At 36.8% G+C, this 22,291-nt stretch overlaps 1 protein-coding gene across 4 annotated transcripts in view; it reads left to right on the plus strand.

Annotated features, from left to right (window-relative positions):
* Positions 1–5,073: 5,073 nt before the first annotated feature.
* Positions 5,074–22,291, plus strand: part of CASD1 (CAS1 domain containing 1) — a 68,995-nt gene continuing 51,777 nt past the window's right edge. For 3 of the 4 annotated variants that reach the window (XR_004627659.1, XM_034667824.1, XM_002918237.4), the window contains exons 1-4: positions 5,074–5,240; positions 12,533–12,629; positions 13,196–13,316; positions 21,548–21,592. Coding sequence is in view for 3 of the 4 variants with exons in the window: in XM_034667824.1 (XP_034523715.1) it covers positions 5,108–5,240; positions 12,533–12,629; positions 13,196–13,316; positions 21,548–21,592 (396 nt within the window). In the remaining variant the exon portion in view is untranslated. Of the gene's footprint in view, positions 5,241–6,756; positions 6,848–12,532; positions 12,630–13,195; positions 13,317–21,547; positions 21,593–22,291 lie in introns of all 4 variants that reach the window. The other variant, XM_034667832.1, reaches the window with a different exon arrangement.

The raw sequence follows: 22,291 nt of genomic DNA on the forward strand, positions 1-22,291 counted from the left end.
CTGTGCATTCAGTATTAGTTAAAATTTGAGCATGAACCCCTCCAACTAATGCATATTTATTTAGTTATAAAAAAATGTACTGCTCTACTAATAAATATAACACATGTAATTTGAAACATTCATACGTGCTCACAAACTTTTTTTGCTCTTATAGAGAGTGGTTTAATTCCTGTTTGGATGCTTAATTTCTAAATGTCTTATTAATTTCCATGGCTTCATATTAGTAGTATCTCACCTCCAAGCACCACAGATTTACAGCAAGATCTATGGTTTATAATGAGCAAATGTAAATTCTCATCTCAAACAATCTTGATAATTTCAAAATTTTTTCTGATTTCTTACAGATTTAAGTTGTCCATGTCTGTGTATGTCATGGATGATATGTAACCTACATATATATCTGATATATCTATATGTGTGTATATGACAAATAGGCATCCTTTTTTTAAAAACAAGTAATGTAGTTGATGAAGAGCTTGTATTCGCATAAGATTCCATTCTATACATTTTTGTTTGCTAGTGCTTTTATAATTAGAATCATTTTCAATTCCCATCCACCACAGGGATTTTTAAAGTCACCTTCTATTTTGTGAGTTTAAGTAAAAGTAAATAATATAATCTGTGAATCCATTTGCTAGGCTCATAGGCGCAATATGCTTAAAGGCCACAAATAAGAGAGCCATTGTTGATCTCTTCACAAATGTGAATTCTCACACTTCCCTCAGGATTCTTTCCATGTGCACTTGACATGACTCTACATATAGACCAAGTTAGAATACCAGGGAAGTACTTATATGAAATAGTAATAAAACCTTATTTTATTGTAGTTAGGAATATTGAAATAACTTTCTAGGCCCAAGATAAGCCATTCCTGCACAGGGGTGCCATATCAGCAAACCAAAACTTAGGTAAGTGTCTTGTGTGAATGCCCCCACTTGTGTCTCTGTAAATGCCCCCACTCCACCAGAAATGCAATGAGCCAATCTGCAAGTGCCAAGCTAGCTCTGGGCTGTATGCTTATTTCCTTGTTTCTTCTCATCCCAAACAAAGCTGACTGTGTGACTCCAGCCAATTAGATATTGTCTCTTTTTCTCTTCCTTGGTTCTTTATTTTTTATCCTATAAAAATTCCTTGCCTTCCACCACATTTTGCAGTTTTGTGAAAGGAGCTATCCATTTCATGAGGTGTTAAGTGAAGTTTATTTTTATCACTTAAATTGTCTTTTTAAATCATTTTTAACAGGAATTCACTAGAAATAGAAGTTTTAGTACTTTGACTATCCAATGGCTCATCTGTGACCACACACCCAACTGAAAACCCATACTTGAAATAAGGCAGAGGAGAAAGATGAGTCAAAGATTAGCAGGCATGACTTGAAGAACAGTGGTGTCAATAAACTAAATGGTAAATATAATAGGATGAATGGGTTTGAAGGAAAATAAAACTGGTTTCCAACACATTGAGTCTGAAGTACCATGAGATGCTCAATAAAGCTATCCCTGAGATATATGAATGAGGTCTGGAGCACATGAGAGAAATCTAAGTTGCATGCACAGATCCAATGTGATATTTGAAGCCAAGTTGTAATGTAGGTTTCCCAAGAAGAAAAGTAAGCAAACAAGAAAACTCTGAAAAGTACTTACATACAAGGATTTAAAAAAGCAAGAGGATTCTTCTTGGAGATGCATGAGAAAGGAGAGAGACAGAAGGCTGTAGTGTCATAGAAGTCAAAAAGAGAAGATTTTAAGAAAGCAAATATTCCAACAATGCTGCTCAGGGAAGAACGATAAAGCTGTGACAAAAACATTGGATTTGGTCATTTACAATGTGGTTGACATTTGAACAAGTGGTTTAAGTAATAGGAATAGAAGTAAGTTTTCAAGTTATTGAAAATCAATAAGTAGTAAAAAAAAATAACAGAAAGAGAAAGAAAGAAAGAAAGAAAGAAAGAAAGAAAGAAAGAAAGAAAGAGAAAGAAAGAGGGAGGGAGGAGGGGAGGGGAGGGGAGGGTAATCACAGATTGTTCTTTCAACAAGTTCGACAGGGAGCAGAGAGATTGTGAAGTGAATTAGGAAAGGTGCTTTAAATAGGAAACTTTTGAGCCTGTATGTAGCACAAAGAGTGAAGAGGGATAAATTGAAGGTAGAAATAAAGAAGGGAAACTTATGAGACCACGTTCTCAAATACGGGTATAACAAGACACAGATGAAAGAGACAGCTTTGGGAAGAGGAAGAAGGAATTTTTCAAATCAGAAAAGAAGTATAGTTAATAATACTGTATTGGGTATTTCAAAGCTGCTGAGAGAGTACATCTTAAAAATTTTCATCACAAGAAAAAAATCTTTGTTAATTATGTGTGGTGACTGATGCTAACTAGAGTCATTGTGGTGATCATCTTGTAATACTTTATATATAAATGTCAAATCATTACATTGCACACCTGAGATTATATGTCAATTATGCATATAAATAACAAAAAATTAGATCAATATAAACTAATGAATGGATATAGTGAAACAGAAACAGTTTATATCAGAAGATTCTCACCTCAAAATCGTGCTCCTCCTACTGTTCTGGCTGCTCCATTTCATCTCCTTTTCCTGTCCTCTTTATCCCCATGATCTTCTGTGGTAAAATGAGACATAGATAGTTGGTTAGAAGAAGAGGGATAAATGTGATAGTTGTTTCTGTTTTTGCTTTTATTTTTAAGTAATGCACAGTTCAAAGTATTCCTATCAGATGGTTTCTCTTTTTATCAGATTATTAAGGGGTGAGGTAACCTGCAGAGCATTAGTAAACATTCTGGATGGTTCACGGGTAGCCAAATGAACGTGGAGCCACTATCTAGTTTTTAACATCACCAGATTTGAGCTTTGAAAAGTTCAGTCTAGTTAGAAGTATGGAAGAGAAGCAGTAAGATTGGATTTTTGAGCCGGAATTGAGGAAGATGAATTAAAGAAATAGGAAATTCAGGCAAGAAATCATGCCTTAACCAAGGCAACCGCAAGAGGATAGAACGGAGGCAGCATATTTGACAGTTATTTAGAAGGGAGAATGGGAGTGGAGCCAGTGGAGACCCCAAAGTCAACTACTCTTTCTAGATACTTGTCAGAGAAGAAAAGAGAGATGGAGAAGTAAACACACAGAAACAGAGAGTCCATGAATGTATTTCACTAAAAAGAGAAACACTGGTGGAAGGGAAACAGCCAGGAGAGAGGGAGAGTTAAAAGAAGACAGAGAGAGAGGATGATTGACATGGGGAAGACTGATGGAGTCATCAACACCCCAGGAAAGGGGGATGGGAAGAGATTGAGAGCAGAGGAGAGGGATTATCTTTAAACTAGGGGGAAGAACGAGGTCCACAAGCTATTTACAATATTTCAGAAAGCCTTCTGGAAATTGCAATTAAATAAAATGTCAAGTTTCTTTACTTTTGGCAGGCATTAAATCAACCCTGCAGGCTAACACTGGTTATCACACGCTGATCAGAAATTCTAATTTGCTGTTGATGACATCATAGAAATTTCTAGGATGTTATTGGCAGACCATATGCTGTTAGCATAGTTATCTGGTTTTTACAATATCTGATTTAATTCCTCCAGCATGTGATCAACCTTGGATCAGAAGAGTGACAGCCAAAATTAAGCGACCATTTCCAGGGACCAATGCCTAGTGTTTGTACACTTATTTAACTTTATTGCTTATTAGCATTACGTCCATGACAGTGATGTATGTGATTTCATTTAAGTGACAAAATCTTTCAAGATATAGGGTCCACGGATGAAAAAATAATAAAAAGAGTCCTTGCATGAAAAGAATTGGGATGACAAGATCTCCATAGTCCCTTCAAATCTAACATTCTATAATTTTAAGAGGGCCTCATAAACACAAGTTCAGGAATGGCTAAATGGGGAAGTTGTAAAGAATACTTGAAAACACCCCAACTAACCAGTGACTCACTTTAACCAAGAAAAGTAGATAGGAAAGCAATGTAAATAACCATTTCCATCTGGAGGGCAGCACAGGAGAGACCAGAAAAAAAAAAAAAAGTTGAGTGAGGGATAACAAGCGCTTAATAAAAGCAAAGACATGCTTGCCTTATCAATAACCACAAAACAGTAACCAACTTTAGAGCAGGAATGATTGTCATGAGCACACTTTTTAATGTTTGGCGCATCCACCTACCTGACCCTTACGTAAATACAAAAGAAGAGTGAGGATCTTTTCCCCCCCAACACCTAAGCTAGGCTCATTCTGTACCTTCTACTCTGTACTTCGGTGTACCTTCGCCCACTGGAACTGGGCAAACTGAGGATTTTTTTTTTTTAAGTTTCAAAAGAAACGGGCCAAGAAAGTGAATTTAAGAGTTAAGACTGGTTTTCTTCGTAGTTTGGACGCTAGGGCTATCAGCAGTTTCAACACCTGACAAGCATCTAGGATTGGCCAGATTGACCAGATAGGTTGACCATAAGCCCCGGGGATATCACATCCAGCTGGGCAGGTTCAGGGAGGGGAGAAAGCTCGGAAAGGGTGTGTTGGCGAAGGGGGGTGGGGAGTAAAATAACATGTACTTTTCTTCCGGAACTGTAGTTCTGTTGCTCCAACCTGGGCTCAGGTAGTGGCCAGAAAGACAGGAAAAAGCCCCGGGGCTCGCTTTCGGGCTAGGTTGAACCCCTTGTCCCCTCTACTCACATCCTCATGTCCCTGCCGCTGCCGCCGCCCGCTGGCGCCCATGACCCGGTGACCCCGGAGAGCCGTCTGGGGCCCGTGACCCCGGAGCACTGGGCATCCAGACCCCCCTCGCAGGCGCAGCCGCTATTAAGGCAGGAGGCTAAAGGGGAGGAGGAGGAAGGGGAGGAGACAGGCGTCCAGGGCGCCCGGGGAACCGGCACTGCCGAGCAGGGGTGGCGAGGCTGGGGTAAAGCTGCCGAAGCGGCCGCGGCCGAGGAGGGGCAGGTGGAGGCCCGGGGCGCCGCGGCGGCGGGGTCAAGCTCCCCGGCGGGAGGCGCGAGTGGCGGCCGCGGGCTGGCGGCGGCAGCCCCAGTGCTGCCCCTGTGCGGCGCCCCTTCCCCGCTCCGCCGCGCACTGTTGTCATGGAGGAACCAAGATGGCGGCTCTGGCCTACAACCTGGGCAAGCGGGAGATCAACCACTACTTCAGCGTGAGGAGCGCCAAGGTGCTGGCGCTGGTGGCCGTGCTGCTCCTCGCAGCGTGCCACCTCGCCTCCCGCCGCTACCGAGGTGAGCGGGCCCTCCCCCTGCCTGGGCCGGCCGGGGGAGGAGGCGACGCGGCGGCTAGAAGCCGCCCCCCTCGCCCAACACACGCCCACGCTCACGCGTTCGCCCGCCCGCCAGCCCGCGCGCCGGGCCGGCGGGGGGAGGCGGTGCCCCTACGTGCCCCCAGGTGGCCCCGGCTGCGGGCCGGCGCCCCTGGCCGACTGAGCGGACCCCAGTGCGGGCCGCCCCTAGAGAAGGGCCCGTGGTCCTGGGGCCCCTGAGCCGCCCGCGCTGCGGTCGGGGCAGCAGACGCGGGCCTGGCGCTAGTTGCTGCCGGTGTCCGGGCTCCTGTGCGAACTGGGCCGGGGGAGCCGCGCCAGGCCCGGGCCTCGCGAGCACCAGGTCGGACCCGCGGCCCTCGGGGGCCAGCCCGGGGCGCCGAAGGCGGAGGCCGCCCTGCCAGGGGCACCTTTGCTAGGAGTTGGGGTCGTCGATTCTGCGCCCTAGGGGTCAGGTTTTTAGCCTTTGTTTAATCTGGCCCCTGCCCTGTACTGCAGAACCGAGCTGTTGTTGGACAGCGGCAAGGGCCGCCCCATTTTCCTCTGCCGCCTGGGCGACAGCTGGCAAAAGATGCCCTTGGCCAAATGGAGGAGGTGTCACCCAGCCTGTGTGATGCAGAAGCGTTTCAAGGGTTCTGGTTGCACACTTTTTACAAAGTAAAGGCATTCGGGCAGAGAATTTGAAAAGAAGTTATGGGTTGACAGGAGTCGAGGTGGGCAAGGAAGTTAACATTGGAAGCAGTTTGAAAGGAGGTCTTCGATGTGGGTTTTGAAATTGGTGTAAAGGGGAAAAGGAAATATGAACTCCTTATTTCAGAACGAATTATCTTTCAGTAATCAAGGGATATTTACTTGTCCTTGTTGATTGATTTTTTTTTTAATTTTCTCTGTTAAAATGCCACTAGCAGAGAGGCTGAGAAGCTGAGAGAAATTAATAATGATTGGATCTTTTATTTTTGGCTTTTAGTATTATCAAAGCCATTATCTGGACAGCTCTGGGTGACTATGAGATTAATTGGTCAAGATGTAATGTGTAATGGACAGGTGCACATTTAATGCTGTTCCCATTTAACTTTGCACCCACTTTGGCAAAATATCCAGTAAATGGGGTATTGGAATCTGAGCTTTGTTCTTATCCCAGGAGATCTTTCAAAGTGTGGGACATTTTGAGCAGTTTTGCTGCTTTGTTTGCTCCAATTCTTGAGGATTAAAAATCTTTAGTACCATCCTGGATGAATAGCTCTGTATAAAAATGTACTGAATCAATTTTAAAAGATAAATTCTTCATACCCTTTTGGCCTTTCTCTTTCACCCTCCTATAGGTCACAGCCATATGATCTGGTTGGGCTTTGGTTCATCTGCAGTGGCTCTAACAGAAGTCAGACACTTTCATATGTAAAATAAAACTAGCAATGTTGATGCATTACTTTGTGGTCGTTCTGAAGAAAATTTCCTAACTGCTATTAATCATTTTATCTTAGTTTGGTATAAGATGACAGTAACCTAACTCGATTTTGTCTACGTGAGGGTAGTGAAGATAAATGTTATAACCGTGGTGCTACAGTGCTAAAGGTAAATACATCTGGTCCCCCTCCCTTTCTTTTTATATTGTGCTTTGTCTTATTGATAAGCTTGGATACTAATTATTGTAGTTAGAGTCTCTATTTCATTCTTTCAAGGTCTGTCATATGTAGGGAAAATAGAATGTCAGATGGAGCTGTATGAGTCAGTGTAGCAATCTGGGGTTGTTTATAAAGCCTCCTCCAGAAGCTAGTCATCAGCTTCCGTAGGTGCTTCAGTCTTCAGTGTGAGGCAGTACACCTGGTGTGTGTGCTTGCCCAGACTGTCAAGAACTTGAGCCAGAGACTGTTTGGGAAAAGTAATGATCCTACCAAGAAGTTTTTGGACATCCTCAGGCTTTGGCAGAGTCAAACTGAGTGAAATGTAATGCTCTTCACACAAAGATAACCCTACACTTGAATCACAGTATCATAAATCTTTAGAATAAGAAAGGACTTTATATTAGATACAGAGGTTTATGCTTTGTATTGAAGTCTCCAATGTGTGGGTGTGCGGATGCCTCAAGCAAGGTAGAGTGAATGCAGTTTGAATACACATGTTCAGTATCTCTTGCTTTACAAACTATAGAAAGGAAAGAAAGAATTACATAGACAGAAAGTAAAGCTTGGCAAACACTACATGCTAACTTTAAGTACTTATTACATACCAGGTGCTGTTCTCCTAAGGGTTTTACATGTTTGAACTCCTTTTGTCTTTACAACCATTCTGTGAGGTAGATAAAATTACCATATTTCATCCTCCATCCCACCCCCACCCCCATTTTCGACATCTCTGTAATCAGGATGAATTTTTAAAATTTTATTGCATGTCAAAGTTTAATTGATAACATTTTTTCCTAGTGTTACCTAAAATAATGATGTGTCTTATAATCAGTGGTCTTAGATCCAGTGAATTACGGTATTATTTACATTTTAAAGATGAGGCATGAGAGGTTAAGTTGCCTAAAGACACACAATTAGTCAGTGATTGAGCTAGGATTTACAACCCAGTTAGTCGGCCTCATGCCAGTAGGTTATAGACTGCCTTTCTCAGAGCTCCTTAGACAGTGGTGATGTATAGAATTTGGAGTGATAAAGCATTTTCCAGAGGGACATGGATTAAATCATTTAGGAACACTAATTCAGCCTCAAGTACCAGTCAAGAGTTTTCCTTTTCTTTTTCAAGTAAAATGATTTTCTAAAAGTTGAATGTGTAAAACTTCAAAATCTGACCAGCTTACTTTTTATTACCTATGTTTATCTGTTCCCTTCTTTCTAAACTCCAGGCTCGCAGTCTCAAAATGCTTTGCCCTTTTATGTATCTCACAGATCCTTGATTTTCTCTGCCGGCAGTGACCTCTCTCCTTAAAAGAAAGTACAGATTTTTCTTTCAGGGTCTGATTCAAATGTCACCACCACAGAAACAAGAATTAGGAATTTAGTGTTTCTATAGCAATTAGTATGTATTTCTGGTATAATAATTTGTATCCATCTTCCCCACGCAGACTATGAGCTTCCAAGGGTATTTTATTCATCTTTAAATCATCCAAGCTTAACACATAGTAGGAACTCCATAAACAATAATTGGATAAATAGATTTTCGAAGTCCTTATATCCTTCTGTTTTTCTCCTTTCATTTGGTTCTTTTGGTTTTCATTGAATATCATGTTCTAATAGTATGTTCTGATCTCAACTTTAGAAAATAGAGGGTTTTTTTAAATTAATATTACTTTCACATAAAATAGTAGAATGACATTTTTAAAAATAATCCTATTAACTATATTTTTTCTGAATTTTCTTAGTCTCTAACATTACTAAGTCAAAATGCCCATTAATATTGTGATTACAGATTAAAAACATCATTTCTGTGACAAGAGGCCAGTATCTATAGCCTTAAGGGTAGTTCCAATCTGGATAAATTTTAATTTTTTAATTGATAAACTTGTCTCAAATGCCTTAATTTTGTTGAAATCTAATTCCTTTCTGTCACCAGGCATATTAAATGCAAATATTAAATATTATTGAATGTTTCGGAGAAAAGTAGGTTCAAAGCTTCAGAAATTAAGAAAGAAGCAACTCTAGGTCTCTTAGCCTTTTCTCTCTTTGCCAGAAAGATCCTGATCTATATGACACCACCTATAATAAAGACACTCCTACTTTGTCAAAAGAAAAATGTAAAAGGTGATTTTTCAACACAGACCAAAATGTAACCTTGCTGAATTTTAGGCAAACAAAATATTCTACAAATCATTTTAAAAACTTTATGGTCTGATATTTTCATGACTGGTAGTAAGAAACAGATAGCTTTGGTAGGATGATTCAGCCAGTCTAAGGGTACAGTATGCCAGAGGTATTCTATTCAAAGGGAAATATAAGCTATAGTTTGCTTAGCACATTAAATATTTTCTTTAGTTGTTGTATTTTGTTTTTCAGCTTTTTTTGGACATGTGTGTGTCTTTTTACTTATTTTGTTTGCTTTTAGTGTTTTTCTTATAGAAAAATTATACATAAAACCCTGAGACTTTAGATTGACAAACCAAAATGCTTATGATAAAAATAATAGACTGAAGAGGAAGACAGCCATTCATCTAGATAATCTTAGTATTGGAGATAGCTGAAATAGGTAGTTCTATCCCTTTAGTTTTGTGTATGTGTGTGTGTGTTTGTGTTTTTTTTTTTTTTTTTTTTATTGTGTTTCTGGCTTATCTGAGCACTTGGCAACTTGCATCTCACACTGGTTGTTTTAAACTAGCTATCAAAATTATTTGAGACAAATGAAAATAATGAATGGGATTTTTTGTTTTCTTTTGTTTGGGTTTTTTCTGGGTAGAGTTTGAGAGGGAAATATGTGCCAGCAGATATTTATGTATACTTAGTATACATGATAAAGATGCGGGACTTAAACTTATTTTAACATCTAGGTTACATTTAGTGATTTGGTCCAAAAGTATTTCTCAGGAAAAGAGAACTTGTTTTAGAGTATGGAATTTTGTGGGAGTTTTCTTTTTTAGATTAGGCTAATTTATTTTTAATCAGATTATAATAGTAGTTATTATCACCACTATTTATATTATTTTTCAGACAAGTATAAGAAAAGTCCCTTGCCTTTTCAGTTGTCTAGCTAGCAGTTCTTTTACTTTTCTAACAATTCTTTATATTAGATTCTCTCTGTTAAAATAGCTGATACAATTTCTAGGTTCTGACAGAACCCCAACCAATATGATACAGAGGCTATCGATTTCAGATACATGGATTACTAAAAAAACTTTGCTTCATAAAATATATTAAGAAGAGTCATCGTCAACTTGCATTCATTAGCAAATTAAAAGTTTTTTTCCTGGAAAGACCAGTAGTTTCCTTTTTTTTTTTTTTAAAGATTTTATTTATTTACTTGTCAGAGAGAGAGAGAGCACAAGCAGGGAAGCAGCAGGCAGAGGGAGAAGCAGACTCCTCACACTGAGCAAGGAGACCGATGCAGGACTCAATCCCAGAACCCTAGGATCATGACCTGAGCTGAAGGCAGACACTTAACTGACTGAGCCACCCAAGCGCCCCAAGACCAGTGTTTTCTTAAATATGATGTTTATAGTGCCTTTGGTTAGTGGCAACTCCTAATCTGTTTTGCGGGGGTGGGAGGGGACCTCTAACATGGATTCATCAGTTTAGAACTGTTGTTTCCCACTACCTAACTACTAAAAATGTGTGAGTTGTAGTATTGAGGAAAAAAAGAACTTTTCATTTTTAAACACATTTTCGGGTGGAGAAAATACTGGTTATTTTAAGATGTTGGTGTTGTACTTCCATCTTCATAAAACCGTATTGAAAACCCTGTAGATACTTAACAAACAACATAATCCCACATACTGAAGGTGTATTTCAAGTTCTACTAGAAAACAGAAATCAGGTAACAACAACAAAAGGAAGGGAGAAAGAAGAGAGAAAAGGAAGAAAGAGTCCACAGAATTAATTAGTTATTTGCAACTTCTTATAAGTTTTTTAGAAAATAGATGTTACTAACTTTTTGCTTGGTTTATCGATGTATCTAAAGAGGTAGAAATGCTATGAATATGGAATTTTTGTTCTAATTTTAAACATTTACTAGATTTTTAATAGGATCTTAGTATAGAACCATTATAAAAGAATGAAGCAGAAGGATGTTTTTGGAAAAATAACTTAATTGTGTGTTCTTATAGTCCTTTCTTTACTCCTTGATTATTTATGTAGCTTAATTTTGTTTTTTAGAACTAGAATTAGTTTTTAATAATTGGAAAGAATTAAGAACTGATTATTTATAGTTTCCTTAGAGAGATGTTATTAAAAAAACTTTGAAATACAAAAAAAAAAAAAAACCACCAAAACCCTGCACAGGCTACATATATAATTTTAGTATTTTAATAATTGATGTTTTGCTTTCCCTATCCAGTTTTCTACCAGCACAACAATGCAGTATTTTCACTTTTCCTTCCTGTTCTATTTTAGAATTTATGACGCTGAAATAACAACACCTTCATTATTTATGCATACCTATCTTGTATTTGTATCACCTTTTATCTGTATGTTGGCCAGATAAATGGATAGCCAGTTGAAAAGAGAGATGTGTTCTTCTACTCTAAATATCGCTGGGTGTTCTCTATCTCCACCCTAAATGTTGAGTACCATTTTTGTACCATAGTGTTCCTCTCTCCTGACCTTAACTATTTGTGACTGTTAATAAAGAACTAGAGATTAATTTAAACAATATGTATATTTTAGTGTACCCCCATGGCTTTTCTAAATATATCATTTTTCCCTTATCCATTTGACATATGTGGACTTTTTAAATGCCTCCAACTCCCTTTTAAACTCCTTGAGTCATGTAAGTTAATGTCTAATAAAATGGCCAAAGGAAATAGGGCGACCATCTGTCCTATTTATACAGGACTGAGGGGTTTCCCAGGTGTGGAACTTTCTATATAAACCGTGACAGCTTCAACCAAACTGGGAGGAGTTGGCTGATGATCGGAAAGGAAGGCAAGACCATCAAGAGAAGTAGAGGGGCTGAATATTAATAACTGTGAAATCTACATTTGTTATTGATACCGATCTAGCTAACATAGTTTTAAGTATTATCTTTGTAAATTATAACAGGATGAAATTTTAGTAAGCTCAATAGGAAGTTCTTGAATAAATGTTTTTCTCTGTTTGCACACTTACAAGATAGGGATAGCACACTACCTCACAGGGAAGTTGTGAAAAATCAGGGAGTAGGTTTATAAAATACCTTCATTACTGCATTTCCAGTTGTGCGAATGCACTATACATTATAATAGTTGAATAAGAAGTCATTTCCAAAGTCTTCTCTTTTGTTTCTTAAACTTTTCTTTCTCAACTAAGAGTGGTAAACAGATATAAGAGCTAGTTTGAGTTTGAGATGATGTCACTAGAAAAAAGATCGAAGCAGAAGGAACTGCCAAAACAGTGAATATAGCATTTAAGAATTAGGAGTCTCTTCTACAGTGAAGCATCTGTCATTAGTGGCTCTTATCCTCTTGAATATTAATGTATTGATATTTACTGTGCTTCTCATGGATGAGTAATATCCACCTAGAAGGTATAGTGAAGCACAGAAAACTGTACTTTCTCATCTCAAGGAGCTTAAATACGGTCAGATAATCAACGTATAAAAATCTAACTATTGTTTACAACACTGTTGTTACAGGCAATGATTCATGTGAATACCTTCTCTCAAGTGGCAGATTTCTTGGAGAGAAAGTTTGGCAACCTCACAGTTGCATGATGCATAAATACAAAATCAGGTAGGGTTTCTTCATTTTGTTGTTGTTGTTGTTTTCTAGGATGGGTCTTAATATCTAGGGAAGAGGGGTTGGTGAAGCAAAGAAAATACTATATGGTACTTCTCTATATGATGGTAGAGAATTGCTGAAGAGTTGGGGGTGGGGGTGAGGGGGTGAGCCCAAATGAAGATTCCTGCCAAAAGCATTGGGGAAAGCAATTGTCCAAGCTTCTTTATCTCAGGGGAGAGAGAACCAGGCCCAAGACAATAAGTAGCCCGTGAGTGAAGGACTCCAGCTTTAGGACTTGAATAGCTACCTCATGGAGTTATTCTGAGAAAATGGATGTAAAGCACTTAATATACTTAGAGTATCTCTTAAACACTTAATGAGGGTTGTAATTATTGATCATTGTAGAGTTAGTTGATCATCCATGTGCTGGTTGGTTAAACAAACCTGGCCACCTATTTCTAAAGCAACATAACTGTGTGTATGATAATCCTGTACTACTTTCTTCACAAACAATGTGCTTTGAAATGCCAACATGCTGGTTTTATTTATTGTAATTAATGTTTCTTTGTTGATTTCAGCGAAGCAAAGAACTGCCTTGTAGATAAACATATTGCATTTATTGGAGATTCCAGAATTCGGCAGTTGTTTTATTCTTTTGTAAAAATAATCAATCCCCAATTCAAAGAAGAAGGAAATAAGGTAAAACTTATCTATTCTCATCATTAGGGTATTGTTTTAGAAGTTAACCAACTGGATAGTTATAGGAGGAATATGCCTCTCCACATTAACAAAGAGAACTATAAAAGTTTTACTTTGGTTTTGGGAAAGGTGATGGGAAAAAGGGATGATAACCATAATGGGGAACATAATGAAGAACACAAGAAAAAGAATTGGTGGGTAAGGTATTAGTAAACCTTTTATTACTATAAACTTCTAGTTTTCAGAAATATAAAGTTCTTTCGGTAGAAAAACTTTTTAGAATTCCATAGAAAGAAAACTAAGAGGGGCGCCTGGGTGGGTCAGTCGTTAAGCGTCTGCCTTCCGGCTCAGGGCGTAATCCCAGCGATCTGGGATCGAGCCCCACATCAGGCTCCTCCGCTGGAAGCCTGCTTCTTCCCTCCCACTCCCCCTGCTTGTGTTCCCTCTCTCTCTGGCTGTCTCTATCGCTGTCAAGTAAATAAATAAAATCTTAAAAAAAAAAAAACAAACTAAGAGCAAATATCCCTTATTCTTCTTTTCATATTTTGCCATATTTCTTTTCAGTCTCTTAAGAAAGTGATAATAACCTTGTAATCTTTTAGCATGTACAATTTTATGTCTTGCTTTTTTTCCCCACCACTTACCATAATTCACCGTATTTTTATATAATCAATGTAAGTATCTTCATAATGGCAACATGTTACTGAGTGGATATGTGTAATTTTATATAATTCTTTCTTTTCTTTTTGCAGTTTTCTATTTTTTCTTAATTTTACAATTTAAAAAAGGACATTCTTGATCACATCTTTGTGTGAAAACTCTGTTTTTTAGATTATTTCTGTAGAATTGAATCTCTATAATGCAAATATTAGGTTAAAGAATACAAAAACTTTAAAAACTACTCATTATATTGCTGAACTATTTTAATGTATACTGCTATTAGCAATCTCCATCACGACCTAATTTTCTGCAGCTTTGCTGGCACTGGGCAATTATGCTGTATACTTAAAACAACAATGCAACAAATTCCTGCTCTTTTTATAGAAAATTTCTGATTTTAAAAATATATTTGTCTTTGAAAACTAACAAGAATGGATTTCTCTCTCTACGTATATTTAATTAATTTGTTGATTAATTAATATTTTGCGGATTATCTCATATCTTTCTTTTTATACCTTTTTAAATGATCCAAAATTCTAATCCCTGTCTTCAACTGCAGATGATTACGAGTGGGTGATAGCAAGGAAAGAAAAGTAAAATACAAGAAAGTTTAGAATTGTAGGGGAATAGCTCATGATTTTATGATGAAAATCTGCTTGTTCTTCTCAACTTGCCCTATGGTAAGGAGTTGAAAAATGAGGGACTTCAAGCTAAGTATCTAGTCACATAGTCACTACATCCTTGGGAACTGTTCCTTGTGAGGAGTCCATCGGCTATTAGAGATTTTGTCCACTAGGAAAGGCTAGTATAGATTTAAAATTTGAATAATGGAAAATGATAAAGTCCACTTTTCATTTATTTTGGTATCTATAAATGTATTTTTCCCTTGTATTTATATACACAAAATTATACAGCAGTGTTGGAACTGTTAAATGACAAGAGATTGTCACAGTTAAAATACTTTGAGTGAACTTGTAAAAAGTAGAGAGATTTCTGACTTCAAAGAAACAGTTTTAATATTTCTAGACTTAGAATAGTGTGAATTTCTGAAAATTAGAATGGATTTGGCAGCAGTTAGTTGAAAAAAACTGTAGTGATTTAGTGTACAGCCAAAAGTAGGTACAATATGGTACATTGTTTCTGAGTCCTGGTTATAACACTAGGTTTCCAGTATTTATTTTCTAGAGGTTCCCAGTTAACGCACAATTACCAAACAAGATACATTTAAATTTACGTGCATTTAAAAAAGAAACAAAGACAGTTTGTCATAGTCTAAGAGAGACAGTTGCTGAGAAACTAGTTCAAACTGCTAGTGGAACATTTGCCAAAATGTATTTTACTTAGTTCCCTTGTCTGAACACCTGGAAGACACAGATTGTGTATTATCATTATTATTTTTTAAATACATTTCTTGTGCCTCACACAGCCTAGCATATTGTAGAAGCTGATTATTATTATTTTAGCCTTGGTATGAGTTTGTTTGCGGAGAATAGGAGTATTGAAGATAATTCTTTATTTGAATTTTTTTCTTCTCCGTGTTGAGGGAAAAAAAAATCTTAAAGAAGCTCTAGAGCAGGACTTTTCTCAAATTCCATTTTGGGGAAGACTAGTTCTGCAAGAAGCACTGGTCAAATAAGTTTGGGCAGAGCTGGATATCGTATCCCCCTTTTAGATGGCTTTAATTTAGGCTGGGATATTAAAAACTTGAGAAGTCTTGCAGTAAAACAAACAAAAACAAAAACCAAACCAACAAACAAAAAAAAAAACCCATTTGTGTTGCTTTCAGCCAGAGGGCAAACTAGATACTCTGGGGGCCCCTTCAACCTCAAACCAGCTAGATCCTAAATTAAAAAATATATACTTGTTGATGTATTTCTGGACTTTGAGGAAGTGGGAGATACTCCCCAGAAAAGGAACAAACCATGAGTCAAAACCAGAGATGGGAACAATAATAGCAGGCACTCAGTAGAGGTCCAGGCTGGCCTGCAGACAGATGCCAAGAGCCACAATACTCTGTATGTAGAGGACAAAGCTTTGGGCTAGCAGATTTCTCAATGGTAATATTGGAAGCCAGAGGACACTAGAATAATAGCCTTAAACTTCTGACAGAAAGGAAATTTCAATCTAGAATTGTGTACCTAGCATACAAATGCCTATTCTTGAAATTTAGAACATTTTCAGATAAAGGCAGTAAGGGTCTACTGCTGGATAGATTTATAGTAAAGGATTTTCTAAAGGGTAAATATCAGAAAGAAGGGAAGTAATTCAGAAAAAAAAATGATCTGAAACATAAGAAGAAATGGTTAAAGAAAACTCTAAAGATATATGTAAATCTAGACCAAGTGTCTATATAAAATGATAATGTCTTTTTACACTTTATAAAAAGACAGTATTAAAGAACTGGCTAATAATAGCATGTAAGTCAGAGGAATATGATCCCAAAGTTTTCTAATGTCCTCTTTATTCTTCAAGGTATTATCTTACTTTAGAACTTAAGTTAGAGATGATAGTAAAATATCAAGAGCAAGGACTAAAAGGATAGAATGCAGATGTGTGAATTCCAAACCAAAAGAGGAAAAAATTAAACCAAACTCCTCTAATGCCAAATATATGTCTCACATGTATGTAACATGCACACACACATATATGCTCGTGCACATACATTCATATCTACATATATGAAAACATGTACATGTAAAAATCACTTTTTATATATATATTCCATATATATTTTAAAAACCTATGTATGTGTGAGGGAGCTAGAAATCAAAAAGTAAAATGATAGAAACATAATCAAAATAAGTGCAAGTAGTCTAAACTTGTCAACTAAACACCGATTTTCCAATTGGTTTTAAAAAGAACTTTCTGCTGCCTCAAAAGACATATCTAAAACAAAAGGATATGGAAGGTCTTAATTAGAAATGAGGAAAGATTTACTAGACAAATACTTAGTAAAGAAAGAGAAGTCATATTAATATAAGACAGAATAGATTGTAAGGCAAAACGTGTTATCAGAGATACAGATACTTTTTAATGACAAAAGTTTCAAATCACTAAGATTTGAAACTCGTGGGCATGAAATAAATTAACCTTAAAATGTATAAAGCAAAATTAATATGATTACAGTGAAGAGTTGACAAATCCTCCATCAAAATGAGAGAATTGCTCACTGCTCATGCATTTAATGATAGGACAAGCAGAATTACTAAGCATATAGTTGACGATTAACATGCTGATTTTATGAACTTACAGCTCAATACTTGAAGAATACACTAAAAAAATCAGAGAATATATTTTTTCCAAGCACACGTGGAATCTTTTTGACAACACATTGGGCCATTAAGCAAACCTCAACAGTATCAGAGAATTGGTATCGTTCTTTCTGTATTAGATAAGTTCCTTTATATTCTGACTTAACCTGATAAAAATTCTAGAAGCCTACAGAAAATGTTCCGAATGGTGAAATGTTAGACATATTTATGTTAAATTCGAAGAGAAGACAAGGAAGGATGTCCATTATTGCTGCTTCTATTAAACATTGTATTAGAGGTCCTTACCCAAGGGAGGATAAAGATGTAGAGATTGGAAAGAGGTAGACTCAGAATTTCGTATGATACAATTATCTACAAAAAAAACTCCAGAGAATCTATAGAAAATTACTAGATGTAATAAAAATTTTAACAAGATAGCTGATATTAAGATGAACGTACAAAAATTAATTGTAGTAACTCAATAAAGCTGTTAAAAATGAATTGCTTATCTACACACCAGGAACATAGAGTTCAAGTTCTTTTTTAAAAATACTGTGTATAATAGTTAACAAAACCCGTATAGTACATAGGAATAAGCCTAGCAAATGTGGAAGGTCTTCATGTAGAAAAATCATAAAACTTTACACAAGCACAATTTAAAATGATAAAATTAAATGGGAGATATGTACTCTGTTCTGGAATGGGAAGAGTCAATATTGTAAAGATGTCAGTTATTCCTAAATTGATCTATAGATTCAATGTAATTTGAATAAAATCCTAACAGGATTTGTTATTGAACTTTACCAGTTGATTCGAAATTTTATGTGGAAGGGCCGTGGACCAAGAATAACCTCAACAGGTCTGAAGAACAAGGTGGAAAAGACTTATTTCCAATATCAAGATTTATTTTTAACTCTGTTGTAATTAAGACAGTGTGGTATTGGTAGAGCTAAACAAAGAAACCAATGGAACATGATATAGAGCTTTAAAATAAACACATGTGGAGCACCTGGGTGGCCCAGTCCGTTAAGTGTCTGGCTCTTGATTTCGGCTCAGCTCATGACCTCAGGGTCCTGAGATGGAGCCCTGCGTTGGGCTCTGTGCTCAGCGGGGAGTCTGCTTGAGATTTTCTCTCTCCCTCTCCCCCTCCACTCTCGCTTTCTCTCTCTCTCTAAAATAAATAAATCATTCAAAAAATATAAAATAAAATAAACACGTGCATATGCAAAGACTTAATAACAGAGATGCCATTGAAGATCCCTGGAGAAAAGCAAGTCTATCCAATTAATGATGTTGAGGCAATTGGTTATGTATATGGAAAAAGGTGAAATTGGAATGCCTACCTCACGTCATCAAGTAAAATCATTTCTAGATGAATTTAGACTTAAATGTGGAAGCTAAAATTTTTAAACCTTTAGCAAAAATTAAAAAAGTGCAGGGGAATGTCTTCATTACTTCAAGTAAGGAAAAGTTTATGTAAGAAATGAAAAGTGCTAACCATAAACTAAAAGATGGATAAATTCACATACCTTAAGATTAAGAGAATCTGTTCATCAAAAGATACCTTACAGAAGAGAAGGCAAGCTATGAACTAGAAGATAATTATACATCCAAAGATATAAGAACTCACAAATTAATTAAAAAAAAAAAAAAGACAACCCAATAGAAAACAAAAGAGGAAAGGCATGACCAGGCATTTCAAAGAAGAGGAAACATAAATCCCAGTGTAAATCTAAAAGATGTTTAAGCATTGGTAATTTGGGAATTTCAAATGAAGACCGTAGTGAGATACCATTATATAACTCCTTTAGTGACAGAAATTAAATTTTACAATGGCAAAAGATACAAAGTCTGACAAGATTTATTAAAGCCTCCGTATCTCAAACTGTTGGTGAGAGTATAAATTGTTACAAACACTTCAGAAAGTAACTTCCATTATCATGTGAGGATGAACATTTGTATAGCCTGTGAACCTACAGAACTATTATTAGGGAAACTTTTATTATTCATTTATTAAGAAACATATACAAGAAGGTAACTATCAGTGCTGCTTATAATCTAGATTTGATGCATTGTGTCAACTGACCTACACTCTACAAGTTGAGTATATTATTATATTACAATAAATGTAATATTTGATGTATATATACATAAATATAATAAATTGATTTAGGAAGGTTTTAAAAGGCCGGAAGATGTTCTAGATTATAAAAGATTAAAGAGACACGGTAACTAAATACCTGATTTTAATTGAATTCTAGATTAAAATAGAAGAGCTATAGAGAGGACATTATTGGGAAATTAGGGAAATTTGAACGTGGACTGTATATTAGATTAATATTTTATCAATGTCAAGTTTCTTAGGTGGGATTATAGTATTGCAGTTATATAAGAGGATATTTATGTTCTTAGGAAATACATGCTTTATGTGTTTAAGGGTAAAATGCTATGTCTGCAGTTTACTTTCATATGGTTCAGTAAGAGAAAAACAGTGTATATGTCTGTGCAGAGAACAAAAATGCTAGCGTAGAAAATGTAAACAATTGATAAAGGGTGCTCATTATAATTTTGTCAGTCAGCTCTAAGTTTGACATTTTTCTTTTAAGTTTGACACTTTTCAAAATTAAAAGTTGGAGAGAAAGTCAATTACATGAAACAATATATTATTTAAGGATGCATATGCATGTGACAAAACTATATAATAAAAGAGAAAGCAAAATAAAAACAAAATTCAAAGTGGTGGCTCCTTTGGGTGAAGCAAGGAATTAAGAAGGAGAGAGCACTCAGTGTGTGGGTAGTGTTCTGGTTTGTGCCATGGACTCGTGAGCGCTTGTTTATGTTTCCTGGGCTGTGTGATTACATATGTGACATTCTTTTGTATATATCAAATGTTACATTAAAATGGCAAAGGGAGAGAAGAGAGAGATTGAGTTCAATTAACTGAGCTATGCAAAAGGAGGAAAAAGAAAGTTCATGACACATTATTTCTCTGAATAAGAACTTTAGCAAGGTTAGGATGGGATAGTAGGAGGAAAACACACATGTGATTTTGTCTGACCCGGTATTTCCAAGATTTTTTGGACCAAAGGAACTCTTTTTATAGAACACACCTTAAAGTACCATTGGTCCCAAGAGTCCTTTTGGGAAATGATGCTTGAATTTTACATGTTAGCCTGCTGATAAAAGCAAGCTTTATTTCACAGAGATACAAATATAAATACTATTAGTCTGGTTAAGTTAATGAAGACATTTCAACCTTGGTTTTAGGAGGAGAATTAGCTTCTTTATTTGACCACTTCCACCCCCACCCCACCCTGGATTCTGAACTCTGAAAGGATTTCTATTCTTTATGTGGAATGCTTGGTTACAAGAAGTTGTCTCCAAACTTTATTTTTTTCTTCAACTGTACCACTTATGTACAGTCTTCAAAGCGAAACCCAAAATAACCTAGAATCCTATGTGTGCACCCCTGTTCAGACAGGACTGTCATGAGTATACTGGTGAGAACAGACTAGATGTTGCTGCAGCAGCAAACCACTCTACAATCTTAACAAATTCTTTTGTCAGTGCCGCATCTTGTGGGTGGGCTGGCAAGAGCCTTTGCTCTGTGTGCTCCATCAGGGGTTCCTGCTTGTTGGAATTTGTACCATCTTCTAGTTGGAATATTCTGCCTCTGCAGTCTCAGCATTAGGTTAAGCCAGAGACTAGAAAATTGCCCTGGGAAGTGGAAAGTGACCCATATCACATCTAGCCACATAACATTGCCCAGAACTAGTCATGTGGTTCTGTCTAATGGGGGCTGGGAGGGGCTGGGATGGAACTCAGGAAATGCAGAGGAGCAATCCATTCCTGCCGTAGATAATACTAGGACTAAACGGAAATGTGGCAACCTTGGCAACAGATAATTTATGTAGGCATGTTTACATATTTCCTTGCATATTGGAGTTGAGGTTTTATCTTTGAATTATATCTTAGATGTTAAAAATCACATATGAACAATGTAGTTTCACTNGACTAAACGGAAATGTGGCAACCTTGGCAACAGATAATTTATGTAGGCATGTTTACATATTTCCTTGCATATTTGGAGTTGAGGTTTTATCTTTGAATTATATCTTAGATGTTAAAAATCACATATGAACAATGTAGTTTCACTTATATTTTAGTATGCAATTCAGATCTTTTTCCCTTCAGGTTGAATATAGATAATTGAGATGTGGTGCATAAATAAATTAACAAAAGCAGCTAAAGGGAGAATTATTGACATAAAATTAATTTATACATGAATGTTTCTCTTTTCTCTCTTTTTTTTAATGACAGCATGGAAACATTCCTTTTGAAGACAAGATTGCATCAGTTAAAGTGGTAAGTTCCATGTAATAGTAAACTAAATGTTGTGTTGAAACTATATTCATTGGTTAATTTATTTGTAGATCAACTAATGCTTTGTGTATACTAAATGTATTTTAATGTATTTAGAGTAGATAAGAATGTTTAAAATGATTGAATAAATGTTTGTATGTACTGTTTTATGTAATAAAATGGAAAACTTGGTCTCTCAGATAGTTTTTTAATCCAGAAAAAAATAATCTTGTATGTAGGTGTTCAGGATTCATATCCATAAAAGAATATGTGTGAATTTTCTGAATTCCTAGTTGCAGTGACTTCTCCTAGATACTGAGAATACAGTGGGGTTCAAGACAAGGATGTCCTAGACCTAATGGATCTTGCAGATCGTTATAATTCTCTACACACGTTAAATGTGGAATAAGGATGGTAAAAAGGAAAAAGTGGGACATTAGGAATGTACAAAACAAGGAATTAAAAATAGTTTCCTCCTTGAGAAAGAGATGTCTTAACTGACGCTTCAAGGATCAGTAGGAGCGAGTCAGGCTCAGTGGAAGAGTTTTATGAGCATTGTACACAGAACAGTATGTGCAAAGTCCTGGAGAAAAAGGAGCACATAGAGCATCCTAGGAGCTGAACGAGAACCAAAAGGGTACTTAGCATGAGGAGGAGAGTGGCAGGAGAAAAGCCAGAATGTCTTGGTAGAGGCCAGATCCT

This window comes from Ailuropoda melanoleuca, chromosome 1 (assembly GCF_002007445.2).
Source record: "Ailuropoda melanoleuca isolate Jingjing chromosome 1, ASM200744v2, whole genome shotgun sequence".
Classification (NCBI taxonomy): domain Eukaryota; kingdom Metazoa; phylum Chordata; class Mammalia; order Carnivora; family Ursidae; genus Ailuropoda; species Ailuropoda melanoleuca.